The sequence below is a fragment of the Odocoileus virginianus genome, chromosome 32, assembly GCF_023699985.2.
Source record: "Odocoileus virginianus isolate 20LAN1187 ecotype Illinois chromosome 32, Ovbor_1.2, whole genome shotgun sequence".
Classification (NCBI taxonomy): domain Eukaryota; kingdom Metazoa; phylum Chordata; class Mammalia; order Artiodactyla; family Cervidae; genus Odocoileus; species Odocoileus virginianus.
Genome location: NC_069705.1, coordinates 2,120,492 through 2,135,029, shown reverse-complemented (window position 1 = coordinate 2,135,029; position 14,538 = coordinate 2,120,492). Strand labels below are relative to the sequence as shown.

Genomic DNA, 14,538 nt, shown 5'->3' with positions numbered 1-14,538 from the left:
GGTCCACTGAAACTAACATAAGGACACAGTAGAAATACACCATTTTATTATTTATTTCAAGAAAATAACTGATTTCCATGGGAAATTAAATGTAAGGTCACACAGTCATATGGAAAATAATATTGGCACATCCCCCTAATAAGCTGGATTTGAAAGTTTTTTTTTTATATAATGAAAGGGGTCTTTGGTGACAAAAATGGGGTATTTGTTGTCTTCTGCTGAGAGCAAGGAAGGAATAAAGGATGGATTTTCCTGAGAGTGAGCAGGATGGAAGAGGGGAGGCATCAGTGTGGGGTGAGTCGGGCCCTAAAGAGGCTGGCCTGTCTGTGGTTACAGTGACCTGCAGAGATGAAAAAATGCAGATGACGTACCTCCAACACGAGTCCTGGCTGCGACCCCTGCTCAGGAGCAATCAGGTGGAGCACTGCTGGTGCAACGGCGGCCGGGCCCAGTGCCACTCGGTGCCCGTCAGAAGTACGTGTCCACCCAAACCGGGCCGTGAGCCTCGGGCCCATTCCCACGGCCCCCCGGCCCGAGCCCTGTCCATCACGATCCCCAGCCCGCCCAACCCTCCAACAGGGCCTCAGGCACACTCTGCCTTAGGCCGAGGTGAAGGTGCGAGGCCATGGGCCTCACTTTGCTCATCTGTAAAATGGGAGAACAGTTGCATAGACTCTGGGGTCAGCTGCGAGGAGTCAACGAGTTTGGTTTTGGTGAAGTGTTCAGAGTTGCGCCTGCGGGGAGGGTGCCCTCTTCAACTCTGCCTCGTGTTCTCGGGGTGCCTGGAAAGTAATTCGGGGTCCCCTTTCTTCTACTTGACAGGTTGCAGCGAACCTTGGTGTTTCAACGGGGGGACGTGTCGGCAGGCCGTCTATTCTTCAGACTTTGTCTGCCAGTGCCCAGAAGGGTTCATGGGGAAGCGCTGTGAAATAGGTGCGTGGTGCGCTTCTATGAGATGAGAACCTACCAGGAAATCCCACCTGCAAAATGATCCAGAAAGGAGAGCACAGTGTGGGGTGATGAGGGAAGGGTCGGGGTGGGGTGGGGTCACCCGGGGGTGGTTAGAGTCCCAGGATTGAGTCTGGAGCCTGGTGCTGTCCCGGGCCACGGGGAGACCCAGCCCCCCGCAGCAGCTCCCACCTCAGCGGTCTGCAGGGGTGACGGAGGCGGCGCTGAGCCCCCCGTGGAAAACTAGATGAAAAGGGGACTCACACGGGACGTGTCGTGTGTCCCGCTTCCCATCAGACACCACCGCCACGTGCTACAAGGACCAGGGTGTCGCCTACAGAGGCACGTGGAGCACAGCAGAGAGCGGGGCTGAGTGCGCCAACTGGAACAGCAGCGGCCTGGCCATGAAGCCTTACAGCGGGCGCAGGCCCGACGCCGTCAGGCTGGGCCTTGGGAACCACAACTACTGCAGGTGAGATGGCTGCCTCCCCCCCAGGAGGGTTTCCTCTGGTGAGAAGCTGGGGCAGTCACACAAAGACCTGTGCCAGGGCTTCCAGAGGAGCAGAACCCATAGGAGGTACACGGATACGGAAACAAAGATATGCATGGTGGTGGTGGTTCGGTTGCTAAGTCACATCTGACTCTCGTGACACCTTGGATGGTGCCCATCAGGCTCCTGTATCCATGGGATTCTCCAGGCAAGAATGCTGGAGTGGGCTGCCATTTCTTCTCCAGAAAGATATATCTATTTATATAGCTATAGATACATATATATATATATATATAGAGAGAGAGAGAGAGATGTAAATATATTTCTATCTACATAAAGAGATGCATTTTAAGGAATTGGCTCACATGACCGTGGTGGGGCTGGCAGGTCTGGAATCTGTAGGCAGCCCCCTCCCCAAGCTGGAAACTCAGACCCAAGTTGATACTGCAATGTGAGACAGAATTTCTCAGCTTTTGCTCTTCATATGCCTTCGACTGACTGGATGAAGTCAGCTGACCTACGTGAACCACATCGACACATCCCTTCCCAGCACCACCAAGGCTGGTGTTTGATCGAACAACTGGGCACAATAGCTCAGCCAAGTTAACACATAAAGCCCGCCAGGATGGTCTACCCCTTGTCAACGTGGCAGCCATGTGCATCTCTGTAAACCATGTTTAATCTCCCAACAAAGGCGATTACAAGGTCATACCTCCACCCAACATGATCTGACTCTCCTGGGTACAACAAACATAAATAACTCTCTCCCCAGAAGAGAGTAAAGAGTCCTTGGCCTGAGAAACAGGCTTAACTTCACTTACCCTGGCCTTCCCGGCTGATTTTTCAGAAACCCGGACCAAGACTCAAAGCCCTGGTGCTACATCTTCAAGGCAGGGAAATACATCTCTGAGTTCTGCAGCACTCCAGCCTGTGCTAAGGGTAAGTGCAGCCTCCCCAGGGCCCTGCGGCCTCACAGAGTCCCAAGGGGGTGGGGTGGGGAAGGGAGATCTAGGGAGATCTGGAGGACAAGGCTGATGGTCCTTCTGCAAATGAGGAGACAAAGGAGTGAAGCGGTCAGTCACTTTGGCATCAGAGGAAGGAAGTCAAGAGGCTTAGGTCCTCATCAGGCTTGGCCTCTAACTAGCTGTCTGACCTCGAGCCGATCTCTGCACCCTGCTGACCCCCAGTTTCCTCGTGGACAGAAAAGATGGGGCTCTACCGGTGGTTTCCAGTCCTTTTGAGAATACACGCAAGTTCTCTCTTTTTTGATTAGTGGGCCTATTTCTCAAGATCACGCTCTGTCTCTAAAGACTTCTAATGTGAGAAAACTTCCCAGATTTAAAAAGTACTCAGCTACAAAAAGGCACTATGAGTTCAGTGGTGCTTTCCCAAATAATGATGCTATTTATCACAATCATGTAAAAATATGTTTCAAAGTTCTAAATATATATGTATAAAAATGCACATTCAGCCTACAAGTGACACTGATAGACGTGATTTTGAGGGCTCTTTAGAGTAACTCCAACGCTGGAGGAGGGCACGGCAACCCACTCCAGTATTCTTGCCTGGAGAATCGCTGTGGACAGAGGAGCCTGGCGGGCCACAGTCCGTGGGGTCGCACAGTCAGACAGGACTGAGCCGCTAAGCAGAACACAGCACAGAGTGACTCTAAAGCATCCTGTCCACCCCCTAGATCTGGTATAAACTGGGATTCACTGGGACTGATGATCTCAAAGGCCCCTTCTCAATAGGTTACTGGTGCGTGCTAGGGTACTGTGTCAGTTTCAAATGGGTAGAAAAGAGGGTAAAATGGGGGCAAATACTCAGCATTTGAAGGTTCATACTCTTGCTTCCCTCCCAAGTCCAGTAAATCCTTCAAGGCCCTGGCAGACAAAATCCTAGAAAACTGGGCCTGCACACATGGCCCCCCACAGAAGCCCCCAGACTGACAGCAGCCTATCAGGTAGAAACAAGGAAACCCCTAACAGCCTTCCAAGCGGCTCCAGGAATAATCAATCCCCACTAGCTGAACTGGGCAGCCTTTCCTGACCCTGAATATCCCTCACGGTCTCCCTTAAGACAGCCCAGTGATGGGGAAGCTGGCACCAGGTGGAAGCCGCTGGCCACCCGCAGTGAATGCACCAGAAGGAGAGAAAAGGGCGAGGTGGGAGGGCTGCCCTCCCCCCTCCCCCCCTCCCCCCTCCCCCCTTCCCTCGCTTCAGCAGCTGTGTTTCAGTTTGGATTTCCTGCGTTCCAGTTGCAGAAGAAGATGGGGACTGCTACACTGGAAACGGGCTGGCATACCGCGGCACCCGCAGCCGCACCAAGTCTGGGGCCTCCTGCCTCCCGTGGAATTCCATGTTCCTAACGAGCAAGATTTACACCGCCTGGAAGAGCAACGCGCGGGCCCTGGGCCTGGGGAAGCACAACCACTGCAGGTGGGCCGCGTGTACCCCGGGGGCGTGTCCGCGCGGAGGGTGGGGCGGGGCCGACTCGGAAACTCACACGTGAAGGTCACATGGGTGGGAGGGACCCGCTTCTACGGTCTGACCCGTATCCCACGTTAAGAGGGGCTGCCCTCACCTGCTCCGTCCTCCGGAGGCCCCTTTATTCCATCCTGGGGGTTTTCTCCCAGTTGTGCTGGGAGATGACAACAAAATGCAGAAGATAGGAATGATTTCCTAGGTGGTGGTGGGGGATCTATGGCAGAGCCCAGCTCAGGGCTCAGGGTCGTCCCCCCCCCCCCCGCCCCGCCCCCCAGTTGGGCAGCCTTCCCCTCTTCCCTGACTTGTGATGTGATTGAAAACCGTCCCTCCTCACACCCAGGAATCCCGATGGGGACGCCCAGCCCTGGTGCCACGTGTGGAAGGACCGCCAGCTGACCTGGGAGTACTGTGACGTGCCCCAGTGCGGTAAGACTGGCTCCTCTCACCCAGCATTATTCTTGCCTGTGTCCTCCGCCGCTTCCCACGTCTGGGAAGCTGTCTGGTTCAGGCTACGCAGCGGTCTGCTTTTCAGGAAGGCCGGACCTGGGTGGGGAGGGGCTTGCCCGGCTGAAGCCATGGTAGATGGCGACGCTGTTGGGCAGGTGATGGGAGGGGCAAGAGAGAAGGAAAGGATGCAGCCGTTTCTCATGGATGGCATCGGGCTCCTGGCTGCTCTCTGGAGATGCCTTGTAGTAGTGATGTAGTAGTGATGGCGGCCGGGATGTGAGGAGGAGGGAAGCAGAGGCTCCAGTCACTCTGTACAGACGCCACAGAAGCACAGCCGTGGGTGGAAACCCGGGTTCCCAGACGGGACACTGGGCTGGGGCTTGGGGACCTCGCCCACGCCTGCAGGTCTGACCCCCCACTCCGCCCTGCCCTCCGCAGTCACCTGTGGCCTGAGAGAGTACAAGCGGCCCCAGTTCCGCATCAAGGGAGGCCTCTTCGCCGACATCACCTCCCACCCCTGGCAGGCCGCGATCTTCGTCAAGAACAGGCGGTCCCCGGGAGAGCGGTTTCTGTGTGGGGGGATCCTGATCAGCTCCTGCTGGGTGCTGTCGGCCGCCCACTGCTTCCAGGAGAGGTAGGGATGTGTGCCCAGGGGGCCGGCCTTCCCACTAAGGCCTCAGACCAGGCCGGATACAGAAGAGCATCCTCACGTCTGTTTCTCCATCAGGTACCTGACTCACCATCTCAAGGTGGTCCTGGGCAGGACATACCGGCTGGTCCCTGGAGAGGAGGAGCAGATGTTTGAAGTAGAAAAATACATCATCCACAAGGAATTTGATGATGACACTTACGACAATGACATCGGTAAGATGTCCGGCTCTCCCTGGCTCCAGTTAGACTCCCCCAGACCCACACCGCCCACCTCCTCCTCCCAGGCCCCTGGCCCCTCCCTCCTCTCCCCGGAAATCCCCACTTTCTTCCTCAATCCCTCTCTCCCAGCGCTGCTGCACCTGAAATCGGACTCACTGACCTGCGCCCGGGAGAGCAGCTCCGTCCGCACCATCTGCCTCCCAGACGCCAGCCTGCAGCTGCCCGACTGGACGGAGTGCGAGCTGTCCGGCTATGGGAAACACGAGGCCTGTGAGTGGGAGGAAGTCGCTGTGCCGTCCTGTCTGTCTGGGGGCAGTGTGGGGGGCGGGTGCTGACGGAGAGAGGAAACAGCCGTCCTGAGAGTGTCCAGGCCAGCCCTGGGGCAGGCTCTGCCGCTATGATAGCCTGGGCAGATTCCTGCTAAGTGAAGCCCCGCCATCCACCTTCCCATCCAATGGCCCGGTCGGTCGAGAAAGAGGTCTAAGTGGCAGGAGGGCTTTAAGGGCTGAAGATTTCAATGAGGTTTTGGTAAGACGTGGAGCAAGCTTAGTTAAGGGTGTGGTTCCTGAGCTCTGCCTGCCACCCGGTAGCCCTCGCTCTGCACCTGGTGAGCCCTGTGATCCAGGCGTGGATTTTTCATTTCATGCTGCTCCAAGCCTCAGTTTCCTCATTGGTAAGAAGTGAATAGATTGAGGCTTAAATGAGATATTAGGTTAAACCAGTGGTTCTCAGCTAGGGTGCTCTTGCCCGCTAGGCAACATGTGGCAATGTCAGTTATTGTGACGACTCAGGATGAAGGTTTATACCCACGTTTAGTGGATCGAAGCCAGTGAAGCTTCCTGGTGGCTCAGATCATAAAGAATCTGCCTGCATTGCAGAAGACCCTGGTTTGATCCCTAGGTCGGGAAGATCCCCAGGAGACGGGCATGGCAACCCACTCCAGTATTCTTGCCTGGAGAATCCCTTGGACAGCAGAGCCTGGTGGGCTACAGTCCATGCAGTCGCAAAGAGTCAGACATGACTCTAAGCACGCATGCACACAGAAGCCAGGGGTGCTGGCAGACATCTGCAATACACAGTGCAGCCCCCTGCAAAAACTATTACCTGGCCCCAAATGTATGTCACTTCTGCTGCTCTTGAGAAACACCTGGTTGAAACTCTGTGAAACTGCCATTTCTCTAGGTCAAAAGGTTAAAATATGGGCAATTCCGTGGGATTCAATTTAATACATGTAAAAGATTAATCAACGTTAGCTATCATTGAAAAGTTCAGGTTTCTCCTTCCAACAGGTTTCTAGATAACTTCCCGTAGAGCCACAAGCTGTCTTCCCTGCCCTCTTCCAGGGTCTCCTTTCTTTTCGGAGCGGCTAAAGGAGGCTCATGTCCGGCTCTACCCAGCCAGCCGCTGCACTTCCCGCCACTTGTTTAATAAGACCGTGACCAACAACATGTTGTGTGCCGGAGACACACGGAGCGGTGGGGACCACACAAACCTGCACGATGCCTGCCAGGTACGCGAGGGCGGCCCTCCTCTCCTGAGCCTCCCCTATCCAGGGGCAAAAGTGTTCCTCGGCCAACTGGTTCTTAACCAAGGGAAAAAAAGGTTATAGCCAAGCAGTGATTCATCTGGGTGCGGGGGATGGGATCTAGATGAAAGCCTCAGAGAATAAAGCAGCTGGAGCCAAGATCAAAGTCACCCAAACTGAAGACATCTAAACAGCAGTAAATTTCCCCAGTGTCTGCACCGGAACCCCCACCTGGTACAGGATTTCCTGTAAGCCTAGAAAATTAAATGGCTATCAAAGTGATGGACAAAGCCACACAAGTTAAGACAGCTTTGGCTTCTGTGGGTGCTGGGGAATCAGGGTCTCTTGGGTAGCAGTGGAGGAACAGCAGCTTCCTGGAAATAGGAGAGAGATGATCTGTGAGAAAGAAATTTTAGGAACTTGCATTCAGCCCTCTGATGAGGTTTCCCCCGGGAAAGCACACTATTACAGGGTCTCTGGGTTGGCGTCCCCATCAGAGCTGGTACGTACTTGTATCTCATGATAACTCTGAGTGTGAGACATGGACCAGTGTAAGGTAGGACCTAATGGAGCAAAGGAACCCTCAACTCGGGGCTGTTTGCACGTCCACTGTGCTCTCACTGAGGCTGGGAGACGGGGGCATGGCTGGAGGCAGTAGGGCTGGGGTCTTGCACTGAGGGCCGTGGGCTCAGTTCTGATGCGGGGATCACACCCCCATCTCCCCCTCTTGCCTCCATGACAGCCTCTGGTCTCTTTTTGCAGGGTTTTCTCAAACACCTCCACCACCTAGCTCGACAGTCATAAAAGGTTGTGTGCAAAGTGAAACCATGATCTATCTATCAGCTAGCGTCAAGTTAAAAACAAGTCATTTTGATTCAATAAGACAATAACAGCTAACAATTGCCAAGAGTTCTACTAAGAGCCTTACATTGTTCTCAAGAGCTTTTCAAGCTTTCTTCCAGTTAACTCCCATAACCTCATAAGGGAAGTACTATGATTTCTATTTTAGATCATTATTATTTAGTATCATTCAGGTAAGAATACTGAAGTCCAATTGCCTAGGGCCGCGCAGTTAGTGGTGACTTTACAATCCAGTGGGGACCAGGTATCGCTAGTGATAAAGAATTTGCCTGCCAGTGCAGCAGACACAGGACACCAGGGCTCAATCCCTGGGTTGGGAAGATCCCCTGGAGAAAGAAATGGCAACCCACTCCAGTATTCTTGCCTGGAAAAAGCCCATGGACAGAGGAGCCTGGCGGGCTACAGTCCATGTGATTGCGAAGAGTTGGACACAACTGAGCACTTGTCAGCAATGTCTGAGCTCAAGTCCACTTTACAAAAAAACGACAACCTAATTCCCTAATGGTCCAAGATTGAGGAGGTAAAATTTCCCTCCCTGAAACTGAGCACGTTGAAGGATACATATTAGTGCCACATATTAGCTGTATGTAAAATACATATAGCACTACAAATATTCACCCTAACATCCCCCCAAAGAGTCTGCATTTTTGCACGCAGCTGACCTCTTTCCCCCTTCTGCAGGGTGACTCGGGCGGCCCCCTGGTGTGTATGAAGGACAGCCACATGACCTTGGTCGGCATCATCAGCTGGGGCCTGGGCTGCGGGCAGAAGGACATCCCGGGGGTGTACACCAAGGTGACTAACTACCTGGACTGGATTCGAGACAACACGCGACCGTGACCAGGGGCACCCCGTTTTCCCCTACGTCACAGAGACCCCGCTTCTCCCATCTCTGAAGACTCACCACGGCGGGGGCTTCTTCACACAGCGGAAGTGGAGGGAGGATGTAGTTTCACAGGTACTTTTCCATTTTGGAAGTTTTCAGGGCTTAAGGGCTGAAACGTACTGTCAGACGGGAAGGTGGATTAACGCCAGTCCCTCGTGGAAGACCACTCCCCAGGGTGGAAGCCCGCTTCTTCCTCTATGCACGAGAGCATCTTTGGAAAGGGGACCACAAAGATGAAAGCATGTCTCAGTAGGCAAAGATAACTCAAGCCTTCAGGAAAGAAGGGTTAGATGTATTCTACTAGAAATAGAATGTCTATTTATAGTCACAAGGAAGCCTAGCAGGAACCTCCTACCAAGGGATGGGCTAGCTGGCCAGATCATGTTCCTCGACTCCAGCCCTTAAGTCAAGTGTTGGGCTTTCCTTTTCTCCCACTGCAGGTCTTGGAGGGAATCCTATTTGTGTACAGTGTAATTCTTTTTCTTTATAAGTTTCATCATAGACCCAGGAGACGCGTATCATTTTAATAACTGATAAACTAGGCTCTAGCATATTTATATCAGTTCATTTTTGTTTATACTCTGTCGCCACTACCTGTATGATACTGTATTGGAATAATAAATTCTGATATATTTTTCACATATTTTCCTGAATGAGAGTGGTATCTTTCTGTTACACACAGTACCTTCACAGCCTTTATTCCTTACTCTCGTCCACATTCTTTGAATCATTGGGAATATTTCCTTTCATTGGCTCCCCAGGTGGTGCTCTTGGTAAAGAACCCACCTGCCAATGCAGGAGACATGAGAGGAGAGTTGGTTCCCTGGGTTGGGAAGATCCCCTGGAGTAGGAAAGGGCAACCCACTCCAGTATTCTTGCCTAGAAAATCCCATGGACAGAGGAGACTGGCGGGCTACAGTCAGTAAGGTCACAAAGAGTCGGACACAACTGAAGTGACTTAGCATGCACACATTCAAAGTGCTATAAGAGGTAAAAGGAAAGAAAGGAACTCTTGGTTTGACAGGGAAATGGGGATTCAGAGAAATAACAAGGCAGGGTGGAGATGAACCACAAAATGGTTTGCCAGAAAGTTTTGCTGAAATTCAGCTCAGGAAGGATTTAAGAATCTTAAGAAAAGAACTTCCCTGGTGGTCCAGTGGTTTAAGACTCTGTGCTCCCAATGCAGGGGGCCTGGGTTCAGTCCCAGGCCAGGGAACTAGATCCCACATGCCACAACTAAAGATCCTGCACGCAGCAATGAAGATCTCCTGTGCTGTACCCAAGACCAAAAAAGAATGAAACTTAAGGAAAAAATAGAATTGGGTAGGCTTTTCAAAAATTGAGCAAGATTTGGGCTGGTGGAATGAGAAAGGCACTCTTTTTAGAGTTTTTCTTAAAACTTTATTGAAGAATAGTTGATTTACAAAGTCGAGTTAATTTGTACTGCATAACAAAGTGATCTGGTTATACACATATATACATTCTTTTTCGTATTCTTCTCCATGATGGTTTATTACAGGATATTGACTGTAGTTCCTGAGGCAAGGAGCTACCACTGCATGAAAATCTACAGATCTAGAGGGCAAGAAAGGCAGGGGAGTGTGGGGAGGAATCGAGTTATATTTTGTCCAAAGTGACGTTCATGAAGAAAAACGTAGGTTGGAATTAATGACAGCACTCTGAATGCTAAACTGAACTTTGGACTTAATTCTCTTGGCAGCAGGGAGCCGCAGACACGTGGGGTTAGGCAAGTGATGGACCAAGCGAGGCTGGGGGAAGATCTTCACGGGAGGGGAGTGGGTGGGGAGACACCCCGGACAGGAACTCCAAGGTAAAAGAGGAATGAGGGTCAAGAAGATGCTGACACAGATTGGGACTGACATATACACACCGCTATGTGTAAAATAGATACCTGATAAGGACCTGCTGTATAGTACATGGAGCTCTACTAAAACTCTAGTGACTTACATGGGGAAAGACTCTAAAAAAATAAGAGTGAATATATGTAAATATATAACTGATTCACTTTGCCGTATACCTGGAACTAACACAACATTGTAAATCAACTATATTCCAATAAAAAAAATTTTTTTAAGAGTTCACTCCCAGACCAGTTCACACAAGTATGTTACTTAAGCAATGCCGCTTTCCGCTTCTCTTAGACTTTCTTACTGCTCCTGAGATGTAACTCATATCCCTGGCTACTGCCTGACAGTTCTTATCACTGACACCCCAAATCTAAGAATAAACCTGATGATGCAAGGCTTGCTGTTGGGTTATGTGCTGACAGTTCCTTGAAGCAAATGTGGTCGTAGTTCTCTCTCTCTCTAGAGAGGCGGTCAGAACTGCTCAACTTAGTTCTTAAAGGAATAGTTTCAACTCACAAAAGAAAGAGAATCTAAAGCCCAGAAGCTTGATTCCAGCGGTAGGGGTAGTGGTGGGGAGGGGGGCACTGATTTCTTTGACAATGTCTGGTCCCTGGACCAGTTCAATAAACTCAGATCACAGAAATGTTAAGTCACAGATTTCCTGATTTCAGCCTGTGAAAGGGGCAGGTTTTGTCTTAGGTAGATGTGCACCTTAGCCCTCTGGGGGAGAAGGCAGCTGGAAGACAGTGGTAAGGAAGACCCCTGTAACTGCAGCTCTGGTCGGAGTTCTGCTGGTTTCATCCCCTCCCCCCTTGCAGAACAAGCTTTTCTCCGGACAGCTGTATTATTGAAATGAACTGAAGCAGTGGAGGGCTCCTTTGATGGAAATGCAAAGTTAAAAGGCCCCCACATTCCTCTGAGTGAAGCCCTGGAAACCACAGGCTACTTGAAGACAGGTGCTCGGCAGAGGCCACTAACAGAGCTCCAGGGAGAGCCCCCAGCCCCGCAGGACGGATGCATGTGGATGAGGCAAAACACACTCAGAGCGCAACGTGTCACTACCCGGCGTGGGTTAGGGGAGTCAGGATAAAACGTCTGGGACTGTCGGGGGAAGGAGAGGGCGATTAGGGGAAGTGACTCTCTCTGCCTGGTTAATAAAACAGACGCAAATAGAAACCCAAAGAACAAAGAAGATCCTCATGTTATTGTGCAAATAGCTTTAATGGGTAAAGACCTAGAGAACCTCAAACGATTGAAACTACCATTCCCCCTGGAGCTCCCATCTTAGGTCAGGTTGTTGAAAGAGGATCATAAACTTTGGTTCCACATCTAACCTTGAATGTCAAAGACTCACAAACTTGGGATCTTCAGGCAAAGTTTAAGAGTTTCAATTTCCTTCAAAAAAATTTTTTTTCCTAACAATTAAACAAATAATAATAATAATGCCATTGCTGGCACTGAGTCACCACCTACTGGCCACAGAGGAAAGTACAAGTGTTAGAAAACATGCCTGGTCACACCGTGAGGCTAAGGAAACAGCCAGACCCAAGGCAGAGAGAGGTGTTGCTGAAACAGATAGGATGGGATAGCAGGACACCCTGACAACACCTGTGGTTGGAAGGCAGAAAGAAGGCGTCGTCTTAGTCTCCCCTGGCCACGAGAGACAGGTCAGATATGGGAGCAGGACCCTCGTCTACACACCCCAGGAGACTCCAGAAAGTCATCACTGCAATTAGGATAACCAGGACCCCTGCACCCTGCTTCACGTCTGAATTAATCAACCTAAGAAGCACGGGAGGCCAGGACAGGGAAAGCGCTGGAACAGACACCAGCAGCTTCAGTGGTTTTGTCCTTTGTACCCTGGGGAACGTAACTGGGTTGATCTGGACCTTTGTTCTCACGACCTGCAAGACGACATACCCAAACTCTATATACAGCTTCGGGTCTGCTGGTTGGAAAGTGTGGATGCAGTGAGATCCCCTGAATTCATGTCTTTCTTCCTGCTTCTGCTGGGCATGTGTGCAGAGCATCACCCATGCTCCTAGTAATAAGACACTCAGGACACTCAGGACTGGCAACACTCAACTTTATTAAGATTTAAACAGAGAAGATGCTTCTGCACGTTAAACACACGTGGAACCGAGCGGCTCACTGGGGGCACCCGGCACCAGCTATGCTAACATACCACCAGGGTGAGGGGGTGTCCAAGGGTCTGCAGCTTGGGGGGGGGTCCCCTGCTATGGTCTGAGGGCCCCACTTCCCCAGCACTTTACTTCTCCTTAAATTCTTCCCTTGAAATTAGGATGAGCTGCCCTGGAGAGAATAAGACAGCCAGACTTATAAACCTAAGGGTATTCAGGAACCAAGAAGGGTTGTCTCCTGTGACCAAGGAAACCCTGAAATCCTCCAGAGCCGTCAGGAGTAGTAGTTCCGTTGTTCTGGAACCTACAGGCAGAGGCATTTCCCTGCCATGGCAGGTGTAGGAATGGGATCTGGGATCCAGGACGAATTTTGGAGCGATGGGCTATGAGACACAGCACAACAGACCCCAGAGCAAAACCACAAAGCAGCATTATTCTGCAGCAAAAACAAATCCAGGAAGGAGGAAGAGAAAACTATAGAAGAAAAACACACTACCTAAGTACTTGGAAAACAGGGCATTAGAGAAAAATTGTAGGGTTTGGAGAGCACAAGGTCTTCATTTCTCTCCATGCACAGGGCAGAAGACAGTATCGCATCATAAACTATAATTTTAAATACCTGTCTGATCTATGAACATTTGAATGGGTGATGGGCATACTGAACTAGACGGAAAGTTTCCCGCTGGGGAGGCCTGCGGACCACCTTCAGCTGCCGTGTTTCCTGGACCGGGCTGCACAGACCCAACGTGACCCTCTTCCTACAACATCGGTTTTATTCAGTGACTGAAGGGATCTGGGGTGGGGGGGTCTTAAAAACAAACATGGCGATATATATTGCTAAATATACATTGCTAATAGATTATGCAGTGGGGGTACAGAACAGAAGAGACTGAGTAAATGTCCTTACTGGTCAGCCCCCAGGACTGGCCGCTCCGGTCAGCGTCTGGCTGAGAGTGACCGCGGGAAAGCGTGTCGATGGGAGGGTCAGGCTCCAGCCCCCAGGGAGCCCCCGAATGGACGTGGACAAGGAGCCGCTGGGCCTTGGGGGCGGCTCGTGGGGCCGCCCTGGGGCCAACGGGGCTGGCTTCTCTGAGACTCTCCTCTGGGAGCGGCAATTCTGTGAAGGAGTGGAGCTATTTGCAGGAGGTCAAGGAAAGAGGTATCTGAGACCACCCCCCACCCCAGGGAGTGGGCAGGGAGCCCTCTCACGGGAGAGGGCGGCCGGTGCAGCGGGCAGGCGTCCTAGCCTCTGAGGGAAAAGTCTCCCTCCGCTGGGACTTCCGTGGCCGCGGCGGGCTCCAATTAGAGAAGCTTCCAGTTCACTTCTAGAAGTACAGATCTTTATGCTTGTATACAAACAGAGGGCTCAGAAGGAAACTCACTCCACTCCGTTCCTCCCAGCCCCTCCTGGGGTGGAGATGGGTGCCCCTCTCTCTTCACTTTAATGGGGGTGCACACACTCCATGCCTTCTCCATGCCTTCCTCCACTAACATTCGTTTCCTTCCAAGTGCGCGCTCTAATTCTTTTTTCCCCCAGCTTAAAAAACAAAAACAAAGAAGTCTTCCCTTGGCTGAAGAAAATTACAGCCAAACAAGTAACAAACGCTGGTGTTTTCCTGGGGTAACCCCATTACAAAGTTACAAACAGTTCAACACACCATCAGGTACCTCCCCCTGCGACCCATGCCTCTGCTCTGAGAACTGGGTTGGAGATGCTGGTGGGTGGGTCCTGCCCCAGCCCCCCCGGCGACCCTGTCTCCCTGGATTCGCTCCACAGCACGGACGGCTAAGGAAAACGGGAACCGGTGGGTCCAGAGTGGACATGGACCTACGAGACAGGCTGATGGGTTTTACTTCTAGACAGGTTAAGAAATGAAAAAGTGTTCATGACGGTCCGCTTTGCGAAATTCTCGCTTCAGGTTCGAACTTGAAACTTTCCAGCTTTGGTCATGTACTTTATGCCCTTGAAGGGTTTGTACTTCTCTCCATACATATCCAGACGATTCACTTTGAGGC

At 51.5% G+C, this 14,538-nt stretch overlaps 2 protein-coding genes across 6 annotated transcripts in view; one reads left to right on the top strand and one right to left on the bottom strand.

Moving 5' to 3' along the window:
• The window catches only part of PLAT (plasminogen activator, tissue type), a 22,872-nt gene extending 13,706 nt beyond the window's left edge, over positions 1-9,166 (top strand). Inside the window, exons 4-14 of the mRNA XM_070459737.1 lie at positions 337-474; positions 823-933; positions 1,246-1,420; positions 2,286-2,377; positions 3,696-3,876; positions 4,265-4,350; positions 4,810-5,005; positions 5,099-5,235; positions 5,371-5,511; positions 6,585-6,751; positions 8,309-9,166. Of these exons, the coding sequence (XP_070315838.1) occupies positions 337-474; positions 823-933; positions 1,246-1,420; positions 2,286-2,377; positions 3,696-3,876; positions 4,265-4,350; positions 4,810-5,005; positions 5,099-5,235; positions 5,371-5,511; positions 6,585-6,751; positions 8,309-8,467 (1,583 nt within the window). The 3' untranslated portion in view covers positions 8,468-9,166. The remainder of the gene's footprint in view (positions 1-336; positions 475-822; positions 934-1,245; positions 1,421-2,285; positions 2,378-3,695; positions 3,877-4,264; positions 4,351-4,809; positions 5,006-5,098; positions 5,236-5,370; positions 5,512-6,584; positions 6,752-8,308) is intronic.
• The window catches only part of AP3M2 (adaptor related protein complex 3 subunit mu 2), a 33,583-nt gene continuing 19,069 nt past the window's right edge, over positions 25-14,538 (bottom strand). For 2 of the 5 annotated variants that reach the window (XM_070459742.1, XM_070459738.1), the window contains exons 9-14: positions 5,402-14,538; positions 4,814-5,151; positions 3,944-4,515; positions 2,260-2,481; positions 637-980; positions 25-340 (exon numbers count right to left, since the gene is read on the bottom strand). In XM_070459742.1, coding sequence (XP_070315843.1) covers positions 14,438-14,538 — 101 coding nt within the window. In that variant the 3' untranslated portion in view covers positions 25-340; positions 637-980; positions 2,260-2,481; ... (1 more) ...; positions 4,814-5,151; positions 5,402-14,437. The remainder of the gene's footprint in view (positions 341-636; positions 981-2,259; positions 2,482-3,943; positions 4,516-4,813; positions 5,152-5,401) is intronic. The other 3 variants (XM_070459739.1, XM_070459740.1, XM_070459741.1) reach the window with 3 other exon arrangements.